The sequence below is a fragment of the Paroedura picta genome, chromosome 15 (assembly GCF_049243985.1).
Source record: "Paroedura picta isolate Pp20150507F chromosome 15, Ppicta_v3.0, whole genome shotgun sequence".
NCBI lineage: Eukaryota > Metazoa > Chordata > Lepidosauria > Squamata > Gekkonidae > Paroedura > Paroedura picta.
In genome coordinates, this window is record NC_135383.1 from 28,369,816 (window position 1) to 28,391,952 (window position 22,137).

The 22,137-nt window shown below is 43.6% G+C and overlaps 1 protein-coding gene across 27 annotated transcripts in view; it reads right to left on the bottom strand.

Moving 5' to 3' along the window:
- Positions 1-22,137, bottom strand: part of MSI2 (musashi RNA binding protein 2) — an 833,820-nt gene that overhangs the window by 58,800 nt on the left and 752,883 nt on the right. For 11 of the 27 annotated variants that reach the window (XR_013226808.1, XR_013226807.1, XM_077312083.1 and 8 more), the window contains one exon: positions 7,276-7,452. The exons of the other annotated variants lie outside the window; for them this stretch is intronic. Coding sequence is in view for 9 of the 11 variants with exons in the window: in XM_077312083.1 (XP_077168198.1) it covers positions 7,276-7,452 (177 nt within the window). In the remaining 2 variants the exon portion in view is untranslated. The remainder of the gene's footprint in view (positions 1-7,275; positions 7,453-22,137) is intronic. 27 annotated transcript variants of the gene reach the window in all.

Sequence of the window (22,137 nt, forward strand, 5' to 3'; positions counted from 1 at the left end):
AAGGACCTGGGAGCACAGGTTGTGTTTTCATCAGTCCTTCCTGTAAGTGGCCCAGGCATTGGAATAGAGAGAAAAATTACGCAAGTAAATGACTGGCTACGTCCATGGTGTCGACGCTTTGGATTTCTGGATCATGGTCAACAATGTCAATATGAGGGGCTACTATCAGGAGACGGTGTGCACCTCACAAAGGACGGAAAAGTATTTTTGTGAGAACCCTTGAAGAGGGCTTTAAACTAGATAAAAAAGGGAGAATGAGACGTAAATTTAGAAATTGGCGTGATGGCAAGATCTGAAGATGAGAAGATCTCAAATCTTACAAAAGCAGGGAACTACTAGCTTACAAGAAAGTTCAAAAACCAAAACCATGAGGCACACAAAGGATGGATTACGATGTCTCTGCACTAATGCACAGAGTATGGGAAACAAGCAGGAGGAACTAGTAGTTCTAATAGAGGAAGGGGGCTATGACCTAATAGGAATCACAGAAACTTGGTGGGATAATACTCACAATGGGAATACTAAAATTGAGGGGTAAAATCTATTCAGAAGGGACAGACAAGAAAAGAAGAGGGAGGCGTAGCAATATATGTTAGGAATCTTTATATTTGTGAAGAAATACAGGTACCCGAGCATGAAAGTTCAGTTGAGTGTATTTGGGTAAATATAAAAGGAGTAGGAAATGAGAGTGGTATTAGTGTGGGGGTCTGCTATAGACAACCAAGCCAGTCTTGACAACTAAACCAAGACTTGAATGAGATACTGCTAGACCAAATTACACAATTTTCAAAAAGGGGGAAACAGTGGTCATGGGTGACTTCAATGACCCAATATCTGTTGGAAGACCAACTCTGCTAAAAATGCAAACTCCGTTAAATACTTAACTTGTCTTGCCGACAACTTCATTTCACAGAAAGTAGAGAGGGGAACAAGGGGCAAAGCTATTTTAGACTTGATTCTCATCCATAGGGAAGAACTGGTAGATGAGGTGGAAGTAGTGGGCACACTTGGTAGCAGTGACCATGTGCTTTTGGAATTTTCAATTGTGGGAAAGAGAAAACCTTTACGTAGTCGTACGTATAAACTGGACTTCAGGAAAGCTAATTTTCACATACTTAAAGGTACATTGCGTAGAGTCCTGTGGTCAGAAAGATTTAAAGAGATGGGAGTCCAAGAAGGCTGGGAGTTTCTTAAAAGTGAAATACTGAAGGCTCAATCACAAACAATTCCCTTGAGAAGAAAAGATGGAAGGAGCCTAAGGAGGGGCCAAGTTGGCTCCATAAGCAGTTGTCAAAAGATTTGAGGAATAAAAAAGAGTCATTTAGGAAATGGAATAAATGGCCTTATTACCAAAGATGAGTATAAACAAATAACCAATAATTGTAGGGGGGTGTTAGAAAAGCTAAAGCTCAATATGAGCTTAGGCTAGCAAGAAATGCTAAACATAAAAAAAGGCTTCTTTAGTTATATTTGAAGCAAGAAAAAGAATAGGGACAGCATAGGATCACTGTGAGGAAAGGAAAGTGAAATTATAAACGATGATGAAGAGAGGGCTGAACTGCTTAACTCCTATTTCTCCTCAGTTTTCTCTTGTGAAGGAAATAGTGATGTGGCAAAAACGTAACACAACACGGGGAACGGGGACGGTGGCCTAGGATAATTGTTGGAGCAGTCCACAAACACCTAGTTTCTTTAAAGGACACAAAGTCTTCGGGGCCAGATGAACTGCATCCAAGTGTACTAAAAGAACTTGCAGATGTCATCTCTGAACCTCTGTCCATTATTTTTGACAATTCTTGCAGAACAGGTGAGGTGCCAGACGATTGGAGACGGGCAAATGTTGTCCCCATCTTCAAGAAAGGGAAAAAGGAGGTTCTGGGTAATTATCGACCCATCAGCTTGACATCTGTAGCTGGCAAAATTTCAGAACAAATAAACACTCAGTCCTTGAGCAGCTGGAACTGAGCTGTGATTTCTAAGACTCAGCACAGGTTTTGCAAGAACAAGTCATGTCAGACCAACCTTATCTCTTTTTTCGAGAAAGTGACTACCTTGCTGGATCAGGGGAATGCCTTGGACATAGTTTATCTGGATTTCAGTAAAGCTATTGATAAGGTTCCACATTATAGTTTTGTTCACAAGTTGGTAAAATGCGGTATGGATCCTAATTCTGTCAGGTGGATCAATAATTGGTTCACCATACATTGAACATGAGTCAGCAGTGTGACTCAGTGGCTACAAAGGCAGTGGCTACAAAGGGATTTTGGGCTGTATCAAGCAGTTACAGAACATGGGAGGTGATGGTTACAGTTTACTCTGTTCTGGTTCGGCCTCACTTGGGCCTATTATGCATGGCTGCCATAACGGCGGTTGGCAGTCTCATGGAAAACGCGGAGGAAGAAGCGAGGCAAACCGAAAACGCACAGGACGGAACGCAACGGTGGCAAAACACAGAGCAGCTGCTGGCTGCGGCCGATGAGGCGGTGATGCGGAGAAAACAGGAAGGGAGGTGAGCTCGATGCTGACCGAGGCTTGGCGGCCACAGCACGCGCAGGCACAGGCCCTGCCGGCGGAACCAAAGGGCACAGAAGGGGAGAGAGCAAGCGCACCCAGAAGCCCTGTACACCACGGACCTCCCCGATTATACACACGGCCACTCTGGCGCCACTTCTGGTTGCGCCCCTGGTCGCCCGGGAAGCTCCACTTTCTTCCACGTTTCGCTAACGCAGCTTTTTCAGCAGCCTACATCAACTCTGTGCCTGGCTGCCGCCAGCTGCGTGCATTATTAGTGACTAGAGGCAAAGCCCATTGTATGTCTAAATACAATGGGAGCTAGCCTTTCCCCGCAGGGAGCCCCCGGCAGCCGCCGTGTCAGGCCGCCGGGCCGGGAGCCCCCGGCAGCTGCGGGGGCTCCCTCGGGCGGCGGCCTGACGCGGGGCTCGCAGTTGCTCCCTTGTCGGCAGGGCGGGAATCGGCCGGGCCAATCGGCAGGCGCTTTGCGCCTGCCGATTGGCCCAGCCGATGGTCTGTCCGAAGGGGACAATAGGCACCCTTCCTCATCCCGGACAGAGCCCGCCCTAACTCCTCCCACAAAGCCCTTATGGTTTTATTTAGTCCGCGGCGCCCGCGGTGCCGCGGGCTGTGTTAAGATTTCCTCCGCCGCCATTCCACCCCAAATGTGGACCTTCCCCTCCGTTCATAAGAGGCCAAGGAATACTGTGTTCAGTTTTGGACACCCCAGTTGAAGTGGGATGTAGACAAACATCCTTTCCAACTCTATTATTCTATGATTCTATTATTCTAAACTGGCAAGAGACACCCCAGTAAAGTCCTGGCAAAGCTAGACCTCGAGACCACAGGGCTTTTGAAATCAAAAAGGAAGCTTTATTCAAAAGCTAGTACAAAGGTATCAATAAGCCTTTGCTTATCGATGTACAATCTTCTTGGCAGAGACAAAGTATCAATAGTCCTTCAAGGGGTACTTGGAGACCAGATAAGGGAGGGGGAAGAGGGGTACAAAGGTGGGAAAATACACCAGTTCTCAGCAGGGCCATCTGGTCCCTGCTTTGATCTGGAAATGCTACAAGTGTTCAGACTTTGCAGGCCCTTGCAAGGCTATTGAGAGCAGAACTAAGTAGACGCTTTTGTATGCAAAGGGAGGACAGGACCCAACAAGGAATTTACAGCTTTATGGCAGCAGCCCAGGAGACTCCCAGGGAACATGGGTGAAACTTGGGTCAGGGACCAGGGTTCATGACATATAGTAATTAAAGGTAATTATGGAACAGCCAGCAAATGAACTTTATTGCCCAGCCTTTTCTATTACAGGCTGGCCACAGGTGGAGGAGATAGCCCAGTGGGCTTCTTTGGGAAAGACAGGATGGAAAGGACCAATGCTCTAGTTGGGGAAAAGGGCACTGTGGAATGCTTGAGAAGACTGAGCTGGTATTAAGGCAAGATGCACCATGCCACATTCATCAGTCTGTTCTTTATGCCATTCAAGCGCATACTTATTCCAAAATTGTAATCCCTATCCTTTTTTAGATTATGACAGAGCAAAGCAGCTCCTTGATAGCATGTGAAAACTGCTTGAAATGACATGTTTGCAAATGAGCCTGCTCAATAGTAGATTTTTTGTGCCAGGCTCTTGCTATGAAATATGGCCTTTTTCCTAATTCTCCTTTTGCATCCGGTTGCATTCACACTCCCTATCACCTTCCAGCGGCATATTGTTGCATTTGAGTGCCCACCTAAAAAAAAGAAATTACGACAATTGCATCATAAAGCAAAATCGTAACAAGACAAACAAGGGGATATAAATAGGTGGGCTGTTTTATTGCGCCATTCCCCCCTTCACACATGCAGACAGTCTCTGAACTCAGTAAAACCAAGTATTAAGTGGAATCCTAAAGTAAAAAGAGAAAGATGTAAAAGTGCTGACCAAACATGGTGGTGGGTGGTTTTATTTTGCTATTTTGTTACATTGTAATGTAATTGGACATTTTTGTTAAGGGCCAGGGAAGGTTGGGAGGGTAGATGATGGAAGTGACTCTTGGGGGGGGGGGCAATGGCTGGGAATGTCCGACTGGGGACAGCCCAAGTTTTCCCACTTGTGCATGGCCCTGCCCTGACATACACACAGTTGGATCCTTTGGCAAAAGCGTGAATGCAGATTTTTTGCCCACGCTAACTGAGGAGGCAGTTTGGGCCAGCCCTAGGACTGCCCCAGAAGGGGCCCAATTCTGTGTGTAACTGGGGAAAAAAGATGCACACAAACAAGCAGTGATCTGAGGTCAGGCAGAAGAGGTCCTCCTGTAATTTCCACAATATTATCAGATGAATAAAATTTCCAACTTCACTAGGATATCATTATTTCAGCATATACGTTACAAATTCACATAATCTGCATCCCACAGTCCTTGAAGTGGATGTTTTCTAGTGAAATAATGTGATAAAAAAGCACAAAAATTATTTGCGAGAAACCGAGGGTTGAAACCTCCACTCAGAATATTCTAAAGTAAGAGCTTGGACATTGTGAACTTAGTGATGTGGAACTATTTCCAAGATTCTGAATGTACACCTCGCTTCTGAAAAAAACTCACCCACTTTTCATTATATTACAAAATGCTTTTGAAACTGCTTAGATTCAAAATTGGTTTGCCATACTGTGGCAAGGAATAGTAGGACTATAATCCAAGAAACCTGTTTAAAGTTATGTGGATCTTTGGATCTTTAGAGAATTCTCAGCCTCTGGCTTTAAACAACCCCAGTAACCTATTTTGAATCTGATTTTATTTGGATTTTGTATTAATGAACAATTTTTAATTTACTTACTACTCAGTGAATTAACATATAAAAATGACTGGGACTTTCTGGGGGGTGGGAGGCTATTAAGGGAGAAGTGAGAATCCTACTATGGTGTCTACTATTTACCTCTTGCACTTTTAGGAGGCAAAAAGGAAGCAGAGGCTGAATAAATGCATCTTAAGGCTCACTGAATGACCCAAAAGCAACACAATTCTGCCTTTGAGGCTGATAAGGGAGTGCAAGGCTAGCTTATCAGGCATTTTATCTCATGAACTGACATAATGCAAAGCCTGCATGCAAATTAATCCAGTGTTGGCCAAGAAAGGTTACCACTGAAAGATAAACTCTTTTGATAGACTGGGAAGAAATTTCCAGCTATGATTAATTTTGACATCTGCCTTAGAATATGGTGTTACCAAGGTACAGTTACAAAATGATGGCTTCTTACTGAAAGGCAAACAGTTACAAACTCATGTATTTAGGTCAACCAGTTTTGTAAAAGTTGCCCTACCACTGGAAGGACAACTGGTCTGAGGAGGGTATTTTAAATAAGTATGTTGTTGTTGTTATGAGCCTCTTGTGGTGCAGAGTGGTAAGGCAGCCGCCTGAAAGCTTTGCTCATGAGGTTGGGAGTTCGATCCCAGCAGCCGGCTCAAGGTTGACTCAGCCTTCCATCCTTCCGAGGTCGGTAAAATGAGTACCCAGCTTGCTGCTGGGGGGTAAACGGTCATGACTGGGGAAGGCACTGGCAAACCACCCCGTATTGAGTCTGCCATGAAAACGCTAGAGGGCGTCACCCCAAGGGTCAGACATGACTCGGTGCTTGCACAGGGGATACCTTTACCTTTACCTTTTTATGTTGTTGTTGTTAGGTGTAAAGTTGTGTCCGACCCATCGCGACCCTGTGGACAATGATCCTCCAGGCCTTCCTGTCCTCTACCATTCCGCGGAGTCCATTTAAGTTTGCACCGACTGCTTCAGTGACTCCACCCAGCCACCCACCTCATTCTCTGTCGTCCCCTTCTTCTTTTGCCCTCAATCGCTCCCAGCATTAGGCCCTTCTCCAGGGATAAATAAGTATACCTTTAAATAAATAATACCACTTGTCTATGAACAGCATAGGGACATGTTTCTTCTCCATTTTAAGATAAGAGAAGGAGCCTTTTTATACATTATACAGAAGCAAACTCAGGTAAACTATCAGCCAATCACAACTCACAATATGCCTGCAAAATGCATGGGTTTTTAGTTTCTTATTTCTCAGCAATCATGCTCAACTTTCTCAGAAAAATATCTTGGATATTTGCTAAAAACAATAATATGTGAAGGGGCTGTTTCAGATGACAAGCAAACTAAGGATAACCAGAAATCTGGGTATAAAAACACTGCACTGAAGAAGGCTTGTAGAAAGAAAAAAAGCTCACCTCAGACTACATGTAAGAATGCTGGAGGAGAAATTAACTAAAATATTCTCAGAAGGGTAAAATATTTATTGATGGATTCATTAAATGTACAAATGTTTTAAAATACATCTTTTAATACCTAAAACAGTTACACTAACCAATAAAATATTTCCCCCCGTGCAATTTGACTTTTTTTTCTGCATCAACATCCACAGATTTAAAAAGAGTCCTGAAAAAGCAACACAGGAAATTCCAGTCCTTCACTTGAGCTTTTGAAGAATATAGGCTGAAGTTAATCCAAACCTGAAAAGAATGTAGTCTGGCTAGCTAGAGCTGCCCTCTTCACTGTAGTGTCTCCACAACAGCCCTCATCACCACTGATATTCATGTGGTCAGGTCAAGACACCACAAAGTTAGTGCAAATTCTGGAGCTGAGCCAAAGGATGGATGGACGTTTGGTAGTCAACCATGAAGTGGCATGGCATGCAGGCTTCTTTTCTCGCGTCATTAAATATGTGATGCTATTATCTTTTACTTCCCCAAAGGAATGAAATGCTATACAAACCTGGGCTCTTAAACTGATCCAGGCTGGGAAGGTGGTGGAGGGGCGAGTTACTTCCTGAAGCAGGGTGCTCGCTATGAAGCATCTGAGCCACCCGAGGCCCCATGGAACCATAGTCCGCATACGATAATGGAACCCGTTGGTCACCGGGCGGAGAATAGAAACCGTAATCAGGGAGTCCTGGAGATACAGTGACTCTATCATTGTGTGATATTGGATTGATTCTTATTTTCATTATTAAATTGTGCTTTTCTTTTCACAATTAAAAGCATGGTAACATAAAAAACAGGTACAGAAAATTGTGATTTGACCAAGGTCCGAATATATTTACTTCAGGATCCTTAGTCAAGTCAGGATTTGATAAACAAACTCACCATAAGATATACTAGATTTTCATTTCTAAATCAGGCATGATGGAATATAAGAATGAAATATAGTGCCCTATCAATTAAAACATGGAATACAAGTGTGAAGAAAAAGTGTACCAAACAGAGTGGAGGTAACCTATTTATTTTGTTTAATTGATTGTGGTTATGTAGAAAGATTAAATGGATGAACTCATGTTCATTCACTTAATCTTTCTTTCTCCATAACCATAAACAAAAATATATCCCCCCACATACAGAGTAGTATCTGAATGCATAAGTTCTCAAAGAGAATGAGATCTCTCCACGATTTTTTGTCCCCTCTGAGATCATCCTCTTATTTTAGTACTGCACAATCACAAAGACTGTAGTTTTAATACTCAATCTCATTTTGTACCCTACCTGGCCTACAAACTAGAGACCACAGAACTTCAATGCATAGGACTTGATTTAATTGGGATGCCAGTTGATTTCAAATATTGGGATCTGAAAGTTGTCCTTGTCTCAGCTTCAGGACCGGCTTATCCAACTAACACATGCTATGGCCCCATGCTGTGCCTTTCCCTCCATGGATCAGGACATTTTCCTCTTTAAGGACACTTACATTGATTCCACACGGCAGTGCATGCTCTGGGCTGCTGCGGGTGCATTGCTACAGAGCAGCATGCTCTGCTGCTTCCTGTGTCCCCATGGGGGATTGATTTCAGCGGCAGACTCTGTCCACCCCAGATTTCTGTGTCCCTATGGACACAGCCAGTGTGGAAAGGTTCCGCTGCGCTGTGTGTGTGTGTGTATGTGTTGTTTTTTCTTTGCACAAAGGAGGTTCAGTTTCCTATGTGTGGTAAATGCAGAGGAAAGATTAGTTTCTGGTCACATTACAAAAGGGCAACAAGCCATTGCTGACAGAAAATGTCCCAGAATCTGCAAACCAAAATGCTCCTTCACATTCTTAGTACTTTTCCATTAAAGTAAGAATGAGTCTGAACTTGCAGTGTGTGAGAGAGATTAAGTTTAAAAATAAATGTAAAAGGAAGAAGGATTTTTTACATTTAACATCAACTGCATCATCAGAAGCTGGAAAATTCTCTCTCCATTATAAAACAAAACAGAGACCCTCCCAGCAAAGAATCCTGGAAGAAAAAAAAAGGGGAGGGTTGTCATTCACAAAAATTACTTTTCTGTCCCAAATGTCCTTGTTTCAGGACAAATGTTCATGGTGCATTATTTCTAGTTCTTCTACTTTAGGTATAAAACAGTCCTCCCTCCTGAGGTTAGACAAGCAGACTTAAGATAGATAGATTTGGAAGTAGCCATACAGTGTGTGCTTTTGTGCCTTGTGAGGAGTCAGAGAAGTAATCATTTAGTTCCCAGATATAAATATGACAAAACTCCCCAGTCAGAAGAATACATCTCTTCTGACTTTCCCAATGCATATCTAAACATACAGAGAAGGACCTCAGCAGAACACCTTAGGATAGAATTCATTTCCATGCTAATGTTTAGATTGGCTTATTGTGTATTTGGCTATGTAAAACTTCTCTGCCCAACTGCACTAACTAGTGCTAAGTGACTCTATCTTCACATAAACTGCTTCTCCGGGTTCAGGAAATGGCAAAGAAAGTTTCTGCTCATAGGACCTCCAAGGGACTCTCAATAAGTAAGTGTTCCAACCTTAGAACGATTTAGCTATGTGGAAACCCACCAAAATTTCTCAGAAGTGAGGCACCAATTTAGCTGGTTAACCTCGTCTGGTAACAGAACACAATGCAGAAACTATTGATCTGAACTTAATGTATCACTGCTGGAGGCCAAAAGAAAACTCCAGGAAGACTGCCTGCCAAAATGTTCCAGGAATGAAAGGGAGCCCCCGGCAGGTTGACTACCCCTGCTCCAAGGGATATGATGGTCTCTATACTTGCATACCACCAGACAAACTTTGCATGGCAGGAGCTTAAGTTGGTAATTTAAATTCTCCTCCGAAGACTGCAGATGTATGCTAGTCTTTTTAGTCTCACCCTTATTTGTAACAAATGGCTTCTTGTCAAAATTAAATATTTTAGGAGGTTGATTACATATCCCTTTCCCACTGAAGCCTGATTTCAGGCCAAAGTGTTGTGCAAGCATTTGTGACATATTGTCAATCTTATCCTCAATAAGATGTATTCCTTCAAATAAGGCGTTCACGGTTTTGGCAGTCAGATGTGAGAGTTCACTTAGGATGTTATAGGAGGTTCTGTGATTGGCTTCAGTTTGTCCTTCTAACAGCCAAGCAGGTGAGTCATCTCCCTCTTTTCTTTCTTCTTCACACTGAGTCTTGAAGGTACAATGTTCCAGTGGAGCAAATCGGTTAGAAGTTGAGACAGCATGTTTTGAGATGCCACCTGCCATGATAAAATCGTCTATCTTTGTCTGCTTGCTGGCAGGGGGTGGAGTAATATCACCATCACCATCACACACCCTCTTACTCACCCTTTTACCACCTTCCATTGCAAAAGTCTTAAAGCTCACAAGTGTTTAAAGTTCACAAGTGAGAGGCTGTTATTGTCACAAATAGGCAATGAAAGGAACTGTCAGGAGGACAGGATATTCAAATAAACAAATAATGCTCATAGGAGAAGAGGGGCATAAAAGCTTACTGCAATTTCCCCATCCACAGGGCTTATTGGTCTTAAAGGCATGCTGAATCAAAACAAATTAAATACAGCAGACAAGGAAGACAAGGAAGAGTTCCAGCCAGTAGAAAAACAAAACAAAACTAGAGTTTCTAGCTACAGATAATTGGCTTCTTAAGGTGAAGACTCTCTTAGTTGGCAGCACTCTGTTGTTGAAACACAGCAGAATTTACGTATAAATGAGTCCTACCAGGTATTTGGAGTCCAAACTTGGCTGTAAAGTCTCAGGGTAAATCAAGTGGCACCGACAATAAAACAATCCAAACAAGCTCCAGGAGTTAATTAGAAAGAAATTAGAAATAAAATAGGTAGGAGAGCCTCTAACAACGCTGCTACTGCTCCGTCGCCATCTTGGTTCCTACCTAGTCAGCCTTTTAAAAATGTGAAGATGTTGGTGATGGATTTTTATTTGAGTAATTGAGTACTGGATCCAGAACCTTTCAACACTTTTGATGTGGAGCACATCTTATTCCATGCTCGGGGCTAGAGTGTAAACGGAAGTCATAACGGTGATGTCAGTCCACCCCACCCCCTCCCCTGATATGCTGATATTTGGTCCACAGGAGTCATTTCCTCCATTTCCCCCTGAAATGCTAAACATTAGACGGGTTGGTAGTTGCGGATCCAGTGATGGCTTTTTTAGCAATGGATGTACCACAGCCTCTTTTGGCCCATCTGGTAATTTTCCTGTTGTGAGGGAATTCTCACAATAGTATCACTGGGGATATGCTCTGAGGTGACTATTACAAAATCATTATCCATACAACTCATCCTGGCATGTCAGCAGCTGCCATTGCACACAACCCAGTGACAGTGGCCACCATGCCACAGGACATGGCCTGGCACAAGCAGCAACCATTGTCCCACCAGGTCTTGCCTGGTGCTGGTGGGCATCACATAGTTGGCCATGGCCTAGCAGTGGCAGCCACTATATGACTAGGACTTGCCTTGTTCTGGGGCAACTTGGACAGATATTTCTTGGGGAGAGGTTGCCAGGGGTATGGAAGGGTGGAAAGCTGAAGGCAAGGGTGATAATGGCAGGTTGGCTGGTGCATGGGAAGAAGAAAAGGGAGAGAAACAACTGGGGCTGCCAGGAAAGGGAATGAAGGGAATGAAGAGATGGGAATGAAGAGACTGGGGGGATTGAGGGGGAAATGAGATGCCTCCTGCAAGTCCTTTGGGCCCCCTTCTTGTTTGCTTATAATTCCCATCAACATGGCAGGTATCCCAAAGTCTAGCATGTTGGCGTGATAGCTTCTGTTATTTCCAAATTGGGCAGAAGAGGCAACAACCCTTAATCTGGGCCCTGAAAAATACTCTGGTTCATATTTTCTATATGCTGGAACAAAGGGGTGGCTTAGAAAACTTGAGCTATGACTGGGCACAATTCTCCAAATGGGGCCTGACAAGTGCAGTATACAATAGTATTATCACATCTTGTGTCCTAGTCACTACGCATCCGTTAACTTTGACCTTAAGATCATATTTGCTGGTTGCTGCTGCATTACATTAGCAACTCATACTCTATTTTCAAAATTTCAGCCAGGCTTCAGGGAGGGCAGAGGTATGCTTGACCATTGTTTAGTTCTTCAACACCTAATAGAAAAATCTAGCTCAAACAAAACAAGTTCTTTATATGCAGCATTAAAGTATTTTAAGACTGTGTTTGACTGTGTTTGGGTCTAAGTTTAGGCTAGCCACTCTCTGCCAGGTTCTGCCTTCCATCTTCATAATGGGCCTAACAATGCAGGGCTACCTTACCAGGCTGCTGCAAGGAATATGTAAAGCACAGATATACTAATACTAGTAATACTAAATATTGCTAGATGCTTGATTTAATATTATTTTGATTTTTGGATGTGGGGGTGTTGCAATAACTTACCTTCTAATCATCTGTTAACTTGGCCAAATGGACCTTACTAGTTTCCTTGACCGTTTACGCACTGGAGGTTTCATGCCAGGTTGCAGGGTGGAGTTTTAGTCGTGGCAGGTTGCCCCACCTCTTCCTGCAACCGACATGGGGAAGCATTTGGCCCAGTATGCCTCATCTGCCCCCGATTTGTGCTCCTGCATGGGAGCTGGGGCAGTGAAGTTCCCAGTGTGTAAACAGTCACACAGAGAGCCCTGCCAAACCGTAAACAACCCCTGATTACCTGTTAGGGCTCCTGCTACGAGGGAGAAAGAGACAGACAGAGACAAACTGCAAACAAGCCCCAAACTGCAAATGACCCTTGCTTCCCTGCTATGAATGAGCCCTGATTACCTCCTATGGTTCCTGCTGAAAGAGAGAGAGATCTGCGCCTGCCAGTGTCCCCTGGGTCCTATCACCCATTGCATTCCCGGTTGCAATGGGCGATCTTTTAGGTATCTTGGAGTAACCTTTCAATTTTCCGGCTCTAGTCTGGAACACTGTAGGAATCTGGGTGAAAGATCTGCCCAGAGTATAATGAAATTCTATTGTACCATGGGAGCCTTTTTCATCCCACCTGCACTTAAGCTCTTTTGTGCCAAGACAATCTCACAGATGTTGTTCGGGACCCTGTTAGGGCCTCCTTCTATATGTTTCCTGCCACTAGATCATGTCCAATCAAAATTTCTTAGATCTGTCCTTCAGATATCTAAGTGTATCTTGAACTCATGGATCAAGTTGGAAATAGGCTCAACAAAGATGGAGGCCAGAATTTCCCTAGGTTCAATCTATCTTTGGCTTAAAGCCCATTTGGCAACCCCTACTCCTTAAAGCCTCTTGTGGTGCAGAGTGGTAAGGCAGCAGACATGCAGTCTGAAGCTCTGTCCATGAGGCTGGGAGTTCAATCCCAGCAGCCGGCTCAAGGTTGACTCAGCCTTCCATCCTTCCGAGGTTGGTAAAATGAGTACCCAGCTTGCTGGGGGGTAAACAGAAACGACTGGGGAAGGCACTGGCAAACCACCCCGTATTGAGTCTGTGAAGGGTCCAAAAGGGAAAGAATTGAATCAAACAACTGCTTTTGAAAACCATGCATATTCATGATGGTGATGGGGAATATTTTGTATTACTATGATATGTACTGCCAATAGAAATTATTTTGTAAATCTCTTATAGACATCTTAAAATACTAGCCTTTGCAAACACCAGTTAGAGATGCTTTGCTAGTAGGAATAGATGCTTTGTTAGCACATTCTTGTTCTGGTCAGCTTCTAGCTCAAGGGGCCTCTTTCCCTTTCTAAGACATAAGGCTGCAGGTGAACTGAGGGTCACTATGCTAGTGAGGGGCTCAATGTAAACATGAAGCCTCAGGCCTGGGAGTCGTCACAGAGAAGCTAATGGATAGATAAGCTAACAGCTCACCAGCTTATTAAAGACAAATAAACCCTCTTACTAAAAACAAGAGATGCCAACTTCACAAGAGACAGAGGACCCTCGGAGTGTCAGAATGGAATGCAGATAGATTGATGACGCTGTATGGTATAGGAAAAGGTGTTGTTATAAGAAGACTAATGATGCCCTATGTTATGTTAAAAGGGTATATAAGATAAGGTAATTACATGTGTCAGTAGAAGATAGATACTAATGTCAATAGAAAATAGAAGATGGTAAGAGGCCTGGTATATGTCATGGCTCACTTTTGACTATGTGTTAATTATATTAAGGTTTATGATTAATTAACAATGGATGGATTTTCTGTATAAATACAACTCATGGTAAATGCTCTGTACGGCATTCCATCTGAGCCCTTGGCAAAGATGGAACCCGTCCACATAGTTCTTGGCCCAATAAACTATGCTGTTTTTCCTTTGGAGACCTTGCCTTTCTTCCTAATTGGGAACTGGGGAAGACAAAGGGGGCACAACATCTGCTATGAAAACGCTAGAGGGCGTCACCCCAAGGGTCAGACATGACCCAGTGCTTGCACAGGGGATACCTTTACCTTTACTCCTTTGTGATAATTTCAAATCTAAATGGTTGCCTGCCACAGAAGGAAAAATGGTAAGCCTTGATCCCCCCCCCCCTTATTCCTACTTGGCAGCCGGCAGACAGAATCAGGGAGGGGGGAAGTCAGCCAGCAGGCCCCCTTCACTGAGCAGCTGCAGCTGGGGCCCTCCGCTGGCTCCCTGCAATTTCCCGTGCCATGCATGGCACCTCTCGGGGACACAGCCATTTTACCCATGTGGCAAGTGGCACAGCCAAGCAGGCGTTTGAGTCTACAGACCTCTCCCCCAGGTTCGGGGTTCAGGAGAATAACATGTGGCCCCGGGAGAGAAGACACAAACATGCGTCCAGCCATTAGGGTAATCAGTCACCAGGTGGTACCAACAGAGCTCCTGGGATTACCGCTTCATATCCAGGAGATGGAGGTCTGTTTGTATGGAGCAAGTGGCTGCTTTGGAAGGTGGACTCCAGGGCATTATCATCCACTGGAGTCCCTCCCTCCCAAACCCCACCCTTATCAGTCTCCAGCCCCTGCATCTCCAGGTACCCAGAGCTGGGAACCCTACCAGCTAGGTTGCCGAGTAAGAGTTGCTTTTATTGCGGATGACAGCTCATGCAGTGGAAAGTTACACAGCAGTAAATGATCAAATTATGTCCATTCTAATTTGGGGAAAGCCAATGAACCCAACTGCTGTGCAAGTGTATGCACCAACCACAGCTGCTGATGAAAATGAAATCGAAGATTTCTATGAGAAAATGTAGGAAACAGTGAAACAGGTGCTTCAAAAGGACACGATATACATTATTGGGGATTTCAATGCCAAAGTCGGAAATTGTCATGAACCCAGATTCATGCCCCCTCCTCTGACTGCACTCCTCCAGGCTGGGTGTCATAAAACCATAAATCTTTGGGTTGGTTCCTGTCCGCCTTTGCATACCAAAGCTGCTCTCTATTCCACTTTTAGTGACCTTGCTTGTCTTGCTGGAGTCTCAACAGACTCTTAGTTTAGATCAAACACTGGGCCATCTGGCTTGCCTGAGAATCTTTGTTACTTTTGCAAATGTACCTTTCCTGCCATTTCAAATTCTCATCCCCCCTCCCATGCTTGATCCCCCCTATAAGTACACCCCAATGTTCAATGTGCCTTTGCCTCTGCCAAAGCGATTACTCAATGAGTCTTGGCCCATGTTAGCTGCTGTACTGTTTCTGTCCAATAAAGCCTTTCTTTTAAATCCTTACTCTGCCTGGACTGTGGAAGTTCCTCTGTCACAGACTCTACTCGCAGAAATCAACAGGATCAGGGCATCTGCAGTAGGTTTGGATTAGGTGAACGAAATGAAGCTGGTGACAGACTTATGGTACCCTTAAATCAGGGAAAGCCCCTGGCTACGATTTAGTACCTCCTGAACTAATTAGAAGGAACATAGAATGGTGGGTGCCAGTATTGGCTAAGCTGTTTACAACAATTGATAGAACAGGTATCCTTCCAAAAGGTTGGGAAGTAGCAGTGGTGGTACCCATATACAAGAGAGGAAATAGGAAGGAACCCCAAAACTATAGACCAATAAGCCTCCTCAGCACCATAAGTAAGCTGTATGCTAGGCACCTATGCTGGAAATATAGAGACTGGCTAGAAGAAGAGAACATCCTAGCAGAGGAACAAGGAGGCTTTAGAGAAGGATATTCCACATTGGATCATTGTATGCTGGTAGATCACCTAATAGCTAAATACTCCTCAAAGAAATCAACCTCCCTTTATATCTCATTTATTGATTTTAAATCTGCATTTGACTCCATTCCAAGAGATCTGTTATGGGCCAAATTAGGCAGGACCTCCATAGACAGGAGGCTACTTGTGCTTATTAAAAAACTACATGAAAATACTGCCATAAGAGTTAAATGTAGCCCTCAAGGACATCTCACAGATTTAATCAAGACAACAAAGGGAGTTAAACAGGGATGCATACTGGCCCCCCTCCTATTTAATTACTTTATTAATGACATTGGCAGCTACCTCAAAAACCCAAATTTCCATCCTCCAAAAATCAGTGGAAAACACATTTCATTTTTGCTTTATGCCGATGACCTAGCCTTATTCTCTAGGACTCCCATAGGAATGAGAAGAGCTTTGAGTGCCTTAAACTTGTACTGCCAAGCAAACTACCTTGAAGTGAACCATAATAAAACTCAGGTGATGGTTTGTGGAAAGAGGCCAAAATCTCACATTTGGAGAATAAATGGGACCCTGATAGAGCAAGTAAAACAATACAAATATCTGGGAGTCATAATTCAGGCCACACAAGCTAGAACTGCACATATAAATTATATCTCATCAAACGCGCAGAAAAGCTCAAGTGCAATTCAGAAATTTTTTTGGCAAAAAGGTGGAACAAGCGGCCATCAACATCTTTAAGGCTAAAGCTCTTGCACAACTAACCTATGGGGCCCCAATAAGCATCTCTGGTAATCTATCTAACCTAGAGAAGGTCCAGTCTAAATTTCTGAGAACTATTCTCCAATTGCCAAATAACATCTCCAATATCGCAATTAGGATAGAGACTGGAATGGTTAATGTTCAGACTAGGCTCTGGATGGCAACCCTTATGTTCTGGCTTAAACTGGTATTTCGGCAGAGAGGTCTTATCAGCCTCCTACTGACAGATTCATTTGTCGCACCCTGGCTAAAAGCACTACCAGAGAAGCTGTGCTCCTATGGTCTGTCCTATCAATTTATTTTAGGCCTGGGACATGACAAAGCGAAAGAATTAATAAGGAACAGAGTAATAGATGTAGAAAGACAGCATGATATCAATAAGATATTGGACCCACTTTTTGGGAAAGACCTTCTTAATAAGGCTGTCTTAATGCCATATTTAACTGATCTTCTGAATTCTGAACAAAGAAGATCTTTTACTCTTCTCCGCTATAATGCCCTACCTTCCGCTTTTCTGGAAGGAAAGTTCAAGGGGCTACCGATAGAAGCACGTAAGTGTGTCTGCGGCGAAGGTCAAATAGAGACAGCTGAACATGTCCTATTTGAGTGCAGGCTCTATCGTCACCTCCGTACAAATTCACTGGCCCCATTGCTCGCAGAATGCCCCAGAGGTCTGAGGAAACAGCGTCTTAAGCTACTACTTTCAGACACAAATAAAGATCTAACAAAAATTATTGCTAGATTTGCTTGGGTAGCTATAAAAATAAGGCAGAGCTGGACCAACCCTGTTCCCTAGGGCTTTTATACTGGATCCATATACAATTGTTCTTATTTCTTAGTTTTCACCCATTTATAACTGATTTTATATCTGTAATTTTATGTTTTTTACTGGCTGGTCTATGACCGTAAATAAAATTGATTGATTGATTGACAGACTTATCCAGTTCTGTCAAGAAAACAAAATGATTATCACTAACATCCTCTATGAACAACTGAAACACCGTTTATACACCTGGATATCTCCAGATGGCATACACCACAATCAGATCGATTTTATCCTTTACAGTCAGAGATCGCAGAGCTGCATTCTAGCAGTAAAAACATTTCCTGGAGCAGATTGTGGCTCTGATCATGAACTGTTGGTGGACAAGTTGAAAGTCAGATTATGTAATTTAAAGAAAAATGCACCCCCAAAGAAGTTTGATGTCACCAAGATTCCGCCAACATAAGCCATAGAAGTGAAGAACAAATTCAGACTGCTTGATACTACTGAGAAGCTACCTGAGGAATTGTAGCAAGAATTTCAGTCTAATGCCACAGAAGCTGCTTTAGAACATACACCATCCAAAAAGCCGGAAAGAAGATGCAATTGGTTAACATCTGACACCATCAAACTTGCTGAAAAATGAAGAGCAGCAAAAGCTGCTGGCAAGAGAGACGAATTCAGGAGGCTAAATGCAGATTTTCAACGTGCTGCTAAACAAGATTGTGTACTGGACACAATGATGCAAGCGACTGGAAGAGGAGTGTACTGAGGCCATATCAGAAGGCCACACCAGAGTGTACTGAGGCCACACCTCTTTGCTCAGGTCAAACAAGTCCGGAGCACCTTCACTGCTTGTAAAGTGACCATCAAAGACAAGATGACCAAACCAACATCAAGGATTGATATTGACAATATGTAGAAGAATTATATGCAAAAACTAAGGTGCCTCAGTCACCAACCAAAAACACCAAAAAGGAATTGGAACAGCCTATACTGGAAGAAGAAGTGATCTGGGCTCTGAAACCGCTCCCAAATAATAAGGCTCCTGGCATAGATAACATTCCAGTGAAACTACTCAGATCTGTTCCACCAGCAGCAATTACAGCATTATGCCAAAAAGTCTGGAAAACTGGCACATGGCCAATAGACTGGAAAACAGCCGTTTTTATCCCATTACTAAAGAAAGTTGATGCTTGTGTCCAGACCTACCCGGGACGCCGGGCGGGAACTCGGACGTTACAAGCCCAAGAGAGCCATCAAACCCCTTACCTAGTGCCGAGACCACTACCTGGCTGCCCCAGGATTTGAAGAAGAAGAAGAAGAAGAGTTGGTTCTTATATGCCGCTTTTCCCTACCCGAAGGAGGCTCAAAGCGGCTTACAGTCGCCTTCCCATTCCTCTCCCCACAACAGACACCCTGTGGGGTGGGTGAGGCTGAGAGAGCCCTGATATCATTGCTCGGTCAGAACAATTTTATCAGTGCCGTGGCGAGCCCAAGGTCACCCAGCTGGTTGCATGTGGGGGAGTGCAGAATCGAACCCGGCATGCTAGATTAGAAGTCTGCACTCCTAACCACTACACCAAACTGGCCCGAGATTTCTGAGGTGGAGCCGCCAAGATGCATGCTGACGCGCCCATGACAGTGAGGGAGGGAGTGGGGAGGAAAACCCCGTTCCACCAACTGAGGACAATGGCCAGCCCTACCCCAATACAAGCAAGCAGGCTGCTCTTCTGCAGCGGCCAGGGCGGGCCCGTAGACGATCAGCCATGGCCCGAGGGAGACTCGCGCAGCACGCCCCAGCAGAGGAAACGCCGACTGGGCGGGTCTGATAAGGGCGCGGGAGGCAGGGGAGGGGAGGGGGGAGGGGCGGAGGATAAAAGGAGGGACAGGAAAACGCTGGGGGAGAAAGAAGAGGGAAAAGGAAAGTAACGGATGACTGTGAAGCGAATAAAGGATTGAATGAAAGAAAAGAGCCGAGTGTACTTGGGAAGAAGGACGGGAGCCGGGTCTGGGCTAACCCAAGCAGCATGCAGACAGCAGGACAGCTGAGCCAGGTACAGAGGGTGACTCTGGGTCCAGCAGCTCAAGCCCGGACTGGGATAATCCCTCTCATCCGCCAATCCGACACAGTGTATCAGGTGCCCCGAGGGCAGCAATACCAAGGAACAGCAGACGGGTAGGTTGTCAGTGGGAGTACCCCAGGAGCCCCCAGACACTTGCATCTGCTCAAACTATCGAACTATACCCCTGATCTCCCATGCGAGTAAAATCTTACTGAAGCTCATTTAGAACCATCTCAAATCAACCATGTCCAGGCTGGTTTTCAACATGGATGTCCAGGCTGGTTTTCAACATGGTCGTGGCACCCGAGACTACATTGCAGATTTGCGCTGGTTTCTTGAAAAAACCCATGAATTATTCTAAAGCATTTGACTGTGTTGATCACAAGCAGCTATGGGATGTCTTACATGAACTGGGAGTGTCGCCCCACTTAACCCACCTCATCAGTGCATTGTTCACCAACCAGGAGGCCACAGTATGAACAATATATGGAGACACTGATTGGTTCAAGGTCAGCCAAGGAGTGAGAGAAAGGCATATCTTATCACCCTTTATTTTAAACCTTTATGCAGAGGTAATTATGCAGAAGCTTAATCAGGAAGAATCTACGATCGGAGTCAGAATTGGAGGTCATAACATCAATAATCTCCACTATGCAGATGATACAACACTCCTTGCTGAATTGGAGTGTGATCTGAAGACCCTGATAAAGAGACTAAAAGAAGAAAGTGAAAAGATGGGACTATACCTAAATATCAAAAAGATCAAGATCATGACCACTACTGGCAGTAGCACCAAAGTCACGATTAACAATGAGAACATTTAATGTCAGTCAGTCACTGCCTAATACATTTAATGTATTGATGATTTCATCTATGATCACTCAAAGTGGTGGATGCATCCGTGAAATCAAACGGCGAATAACACTGGGCCGGAACGCAATGTTAGGCATAAACGGAATATGGAAAAGCAAAGATATCAGCCTTAATACAAAGCGCCGGCTAGTCAATGCCATTGTCTTCCCCATAACAAGCTATGGATGCGAAAGTTGGACCCTGAAGAAAGAAGACAGGAGGAAAATAGATGCTTTCGAATTATGGTGTTGGAGACGAATGCAGCAAATACTGTGGACAGCCAAACGTACCAACAAGATAGTTTTAGAGAGGAGCAAACCGACTATGTCATTAGAAGGCAAGATATTATTATTATTATTATTATTATTATTATTATTATTATTATTATTATTATTATTATTATTATTATTATTAGATTTATAGCCCGCCACTCCCTTACAGCTAAAGCTCTCTTACTTTGGACACTTCATGCGATCAAACTAGTTAGGAAAATAATTAATGCTCGGCATGTTCAGCAGGAAAAGGAAACATGGTTGACAAAGGATCCGCTGGCTCGACATGATCAAAGCTGACACAGCGATGACCATGAACCAACTAAAAGAAGCAGTCATTGACAGAAATGGCAAAAACTTTCCTATAGAATCGCTGAGGGTTGGACACATCATTAAAATTATTTGTATGCTTTTTCAATTTGTATAGTTTTATTATTTGAGGTTCTTTGTGGTTTGTATATTATCCTTTCTGAATTTTGCCGCAAGGTTCCCTGTTTGGTTTTTTTTGGGTTTTTTTTGGTACTCTTATCTGCTGTTTAGTCTTATAAAACCTTAGTGGTGAACAAGTCCATTGACAAACAAGTGTTTAGGAGAGAACCTTTAAAGTGTACTTTCAGGCACAGAAGCAGTACACGGAGAGTCTTGTGGCATTTCACATACATATTCAAGGAATAGGACAACAAAATCAGAGTCCAGCAGGGGCACCTTTAAGACCAACAAAGATTTATTCAGGGCGTGAGCTTTCCAGTGCAAGCACTCTTCGTCAGACTATGAACTCCTTACATGACAAAAAGTGCTTGCACTCGAAAGCTTTGTTGGTCTTAAAGGTGCCACTGGACTCTGATTTTATTGTGCTACTTCAGACCAACATGGCTACCCATTTGAAGGAATAGGACAGTTTTTCGTCTTAATCTTTACTGGTTAACAGAGGGTTCTGATGTAGAAATATGACTACCTGATTATTGGGGGTGGGGAGCAAAAGAGGTATATTTAGACTTCGACTTCAAAATCTTATCTGCTGTAAGCTTTTTATATCACTGCCTTCCTTCATCTTTCACTGGATTGATTCAAATACCATGTGCTTAGAAATGCACAGAAGACATACTTATGATTTACCGCCAGCAAGACCATTTTCAGAGCATCCTACCATCAAAAAGGTTTTGATCTATTATTGGGGTATTATAATAATATCTATTATTATTTGATCTATTATTATTTGATCTATTATTGATCTATTATTGGGGTATTGTTCTAGAGATGTATGATGTTAACTCTGCAGAATGTATATATTTCACACAGTAGATCACAAGCGATCTTGCTGATGTTGGGATACGAGGGACCAATCACGTTGCTGGCAACTACAATGTTGGATGCTGCAGGGAGCAGCTCTCCCAAATCTATTCAGTACATTTATGCACCCTCGTGCCCAGCTCATATGGAGGTTTGGTCTGGGATGCTATCAATACATCAATGACACCCAGCTTTTCCTCATGATGGACAACCAACCTAACTCACCCTCAGACTCATTAG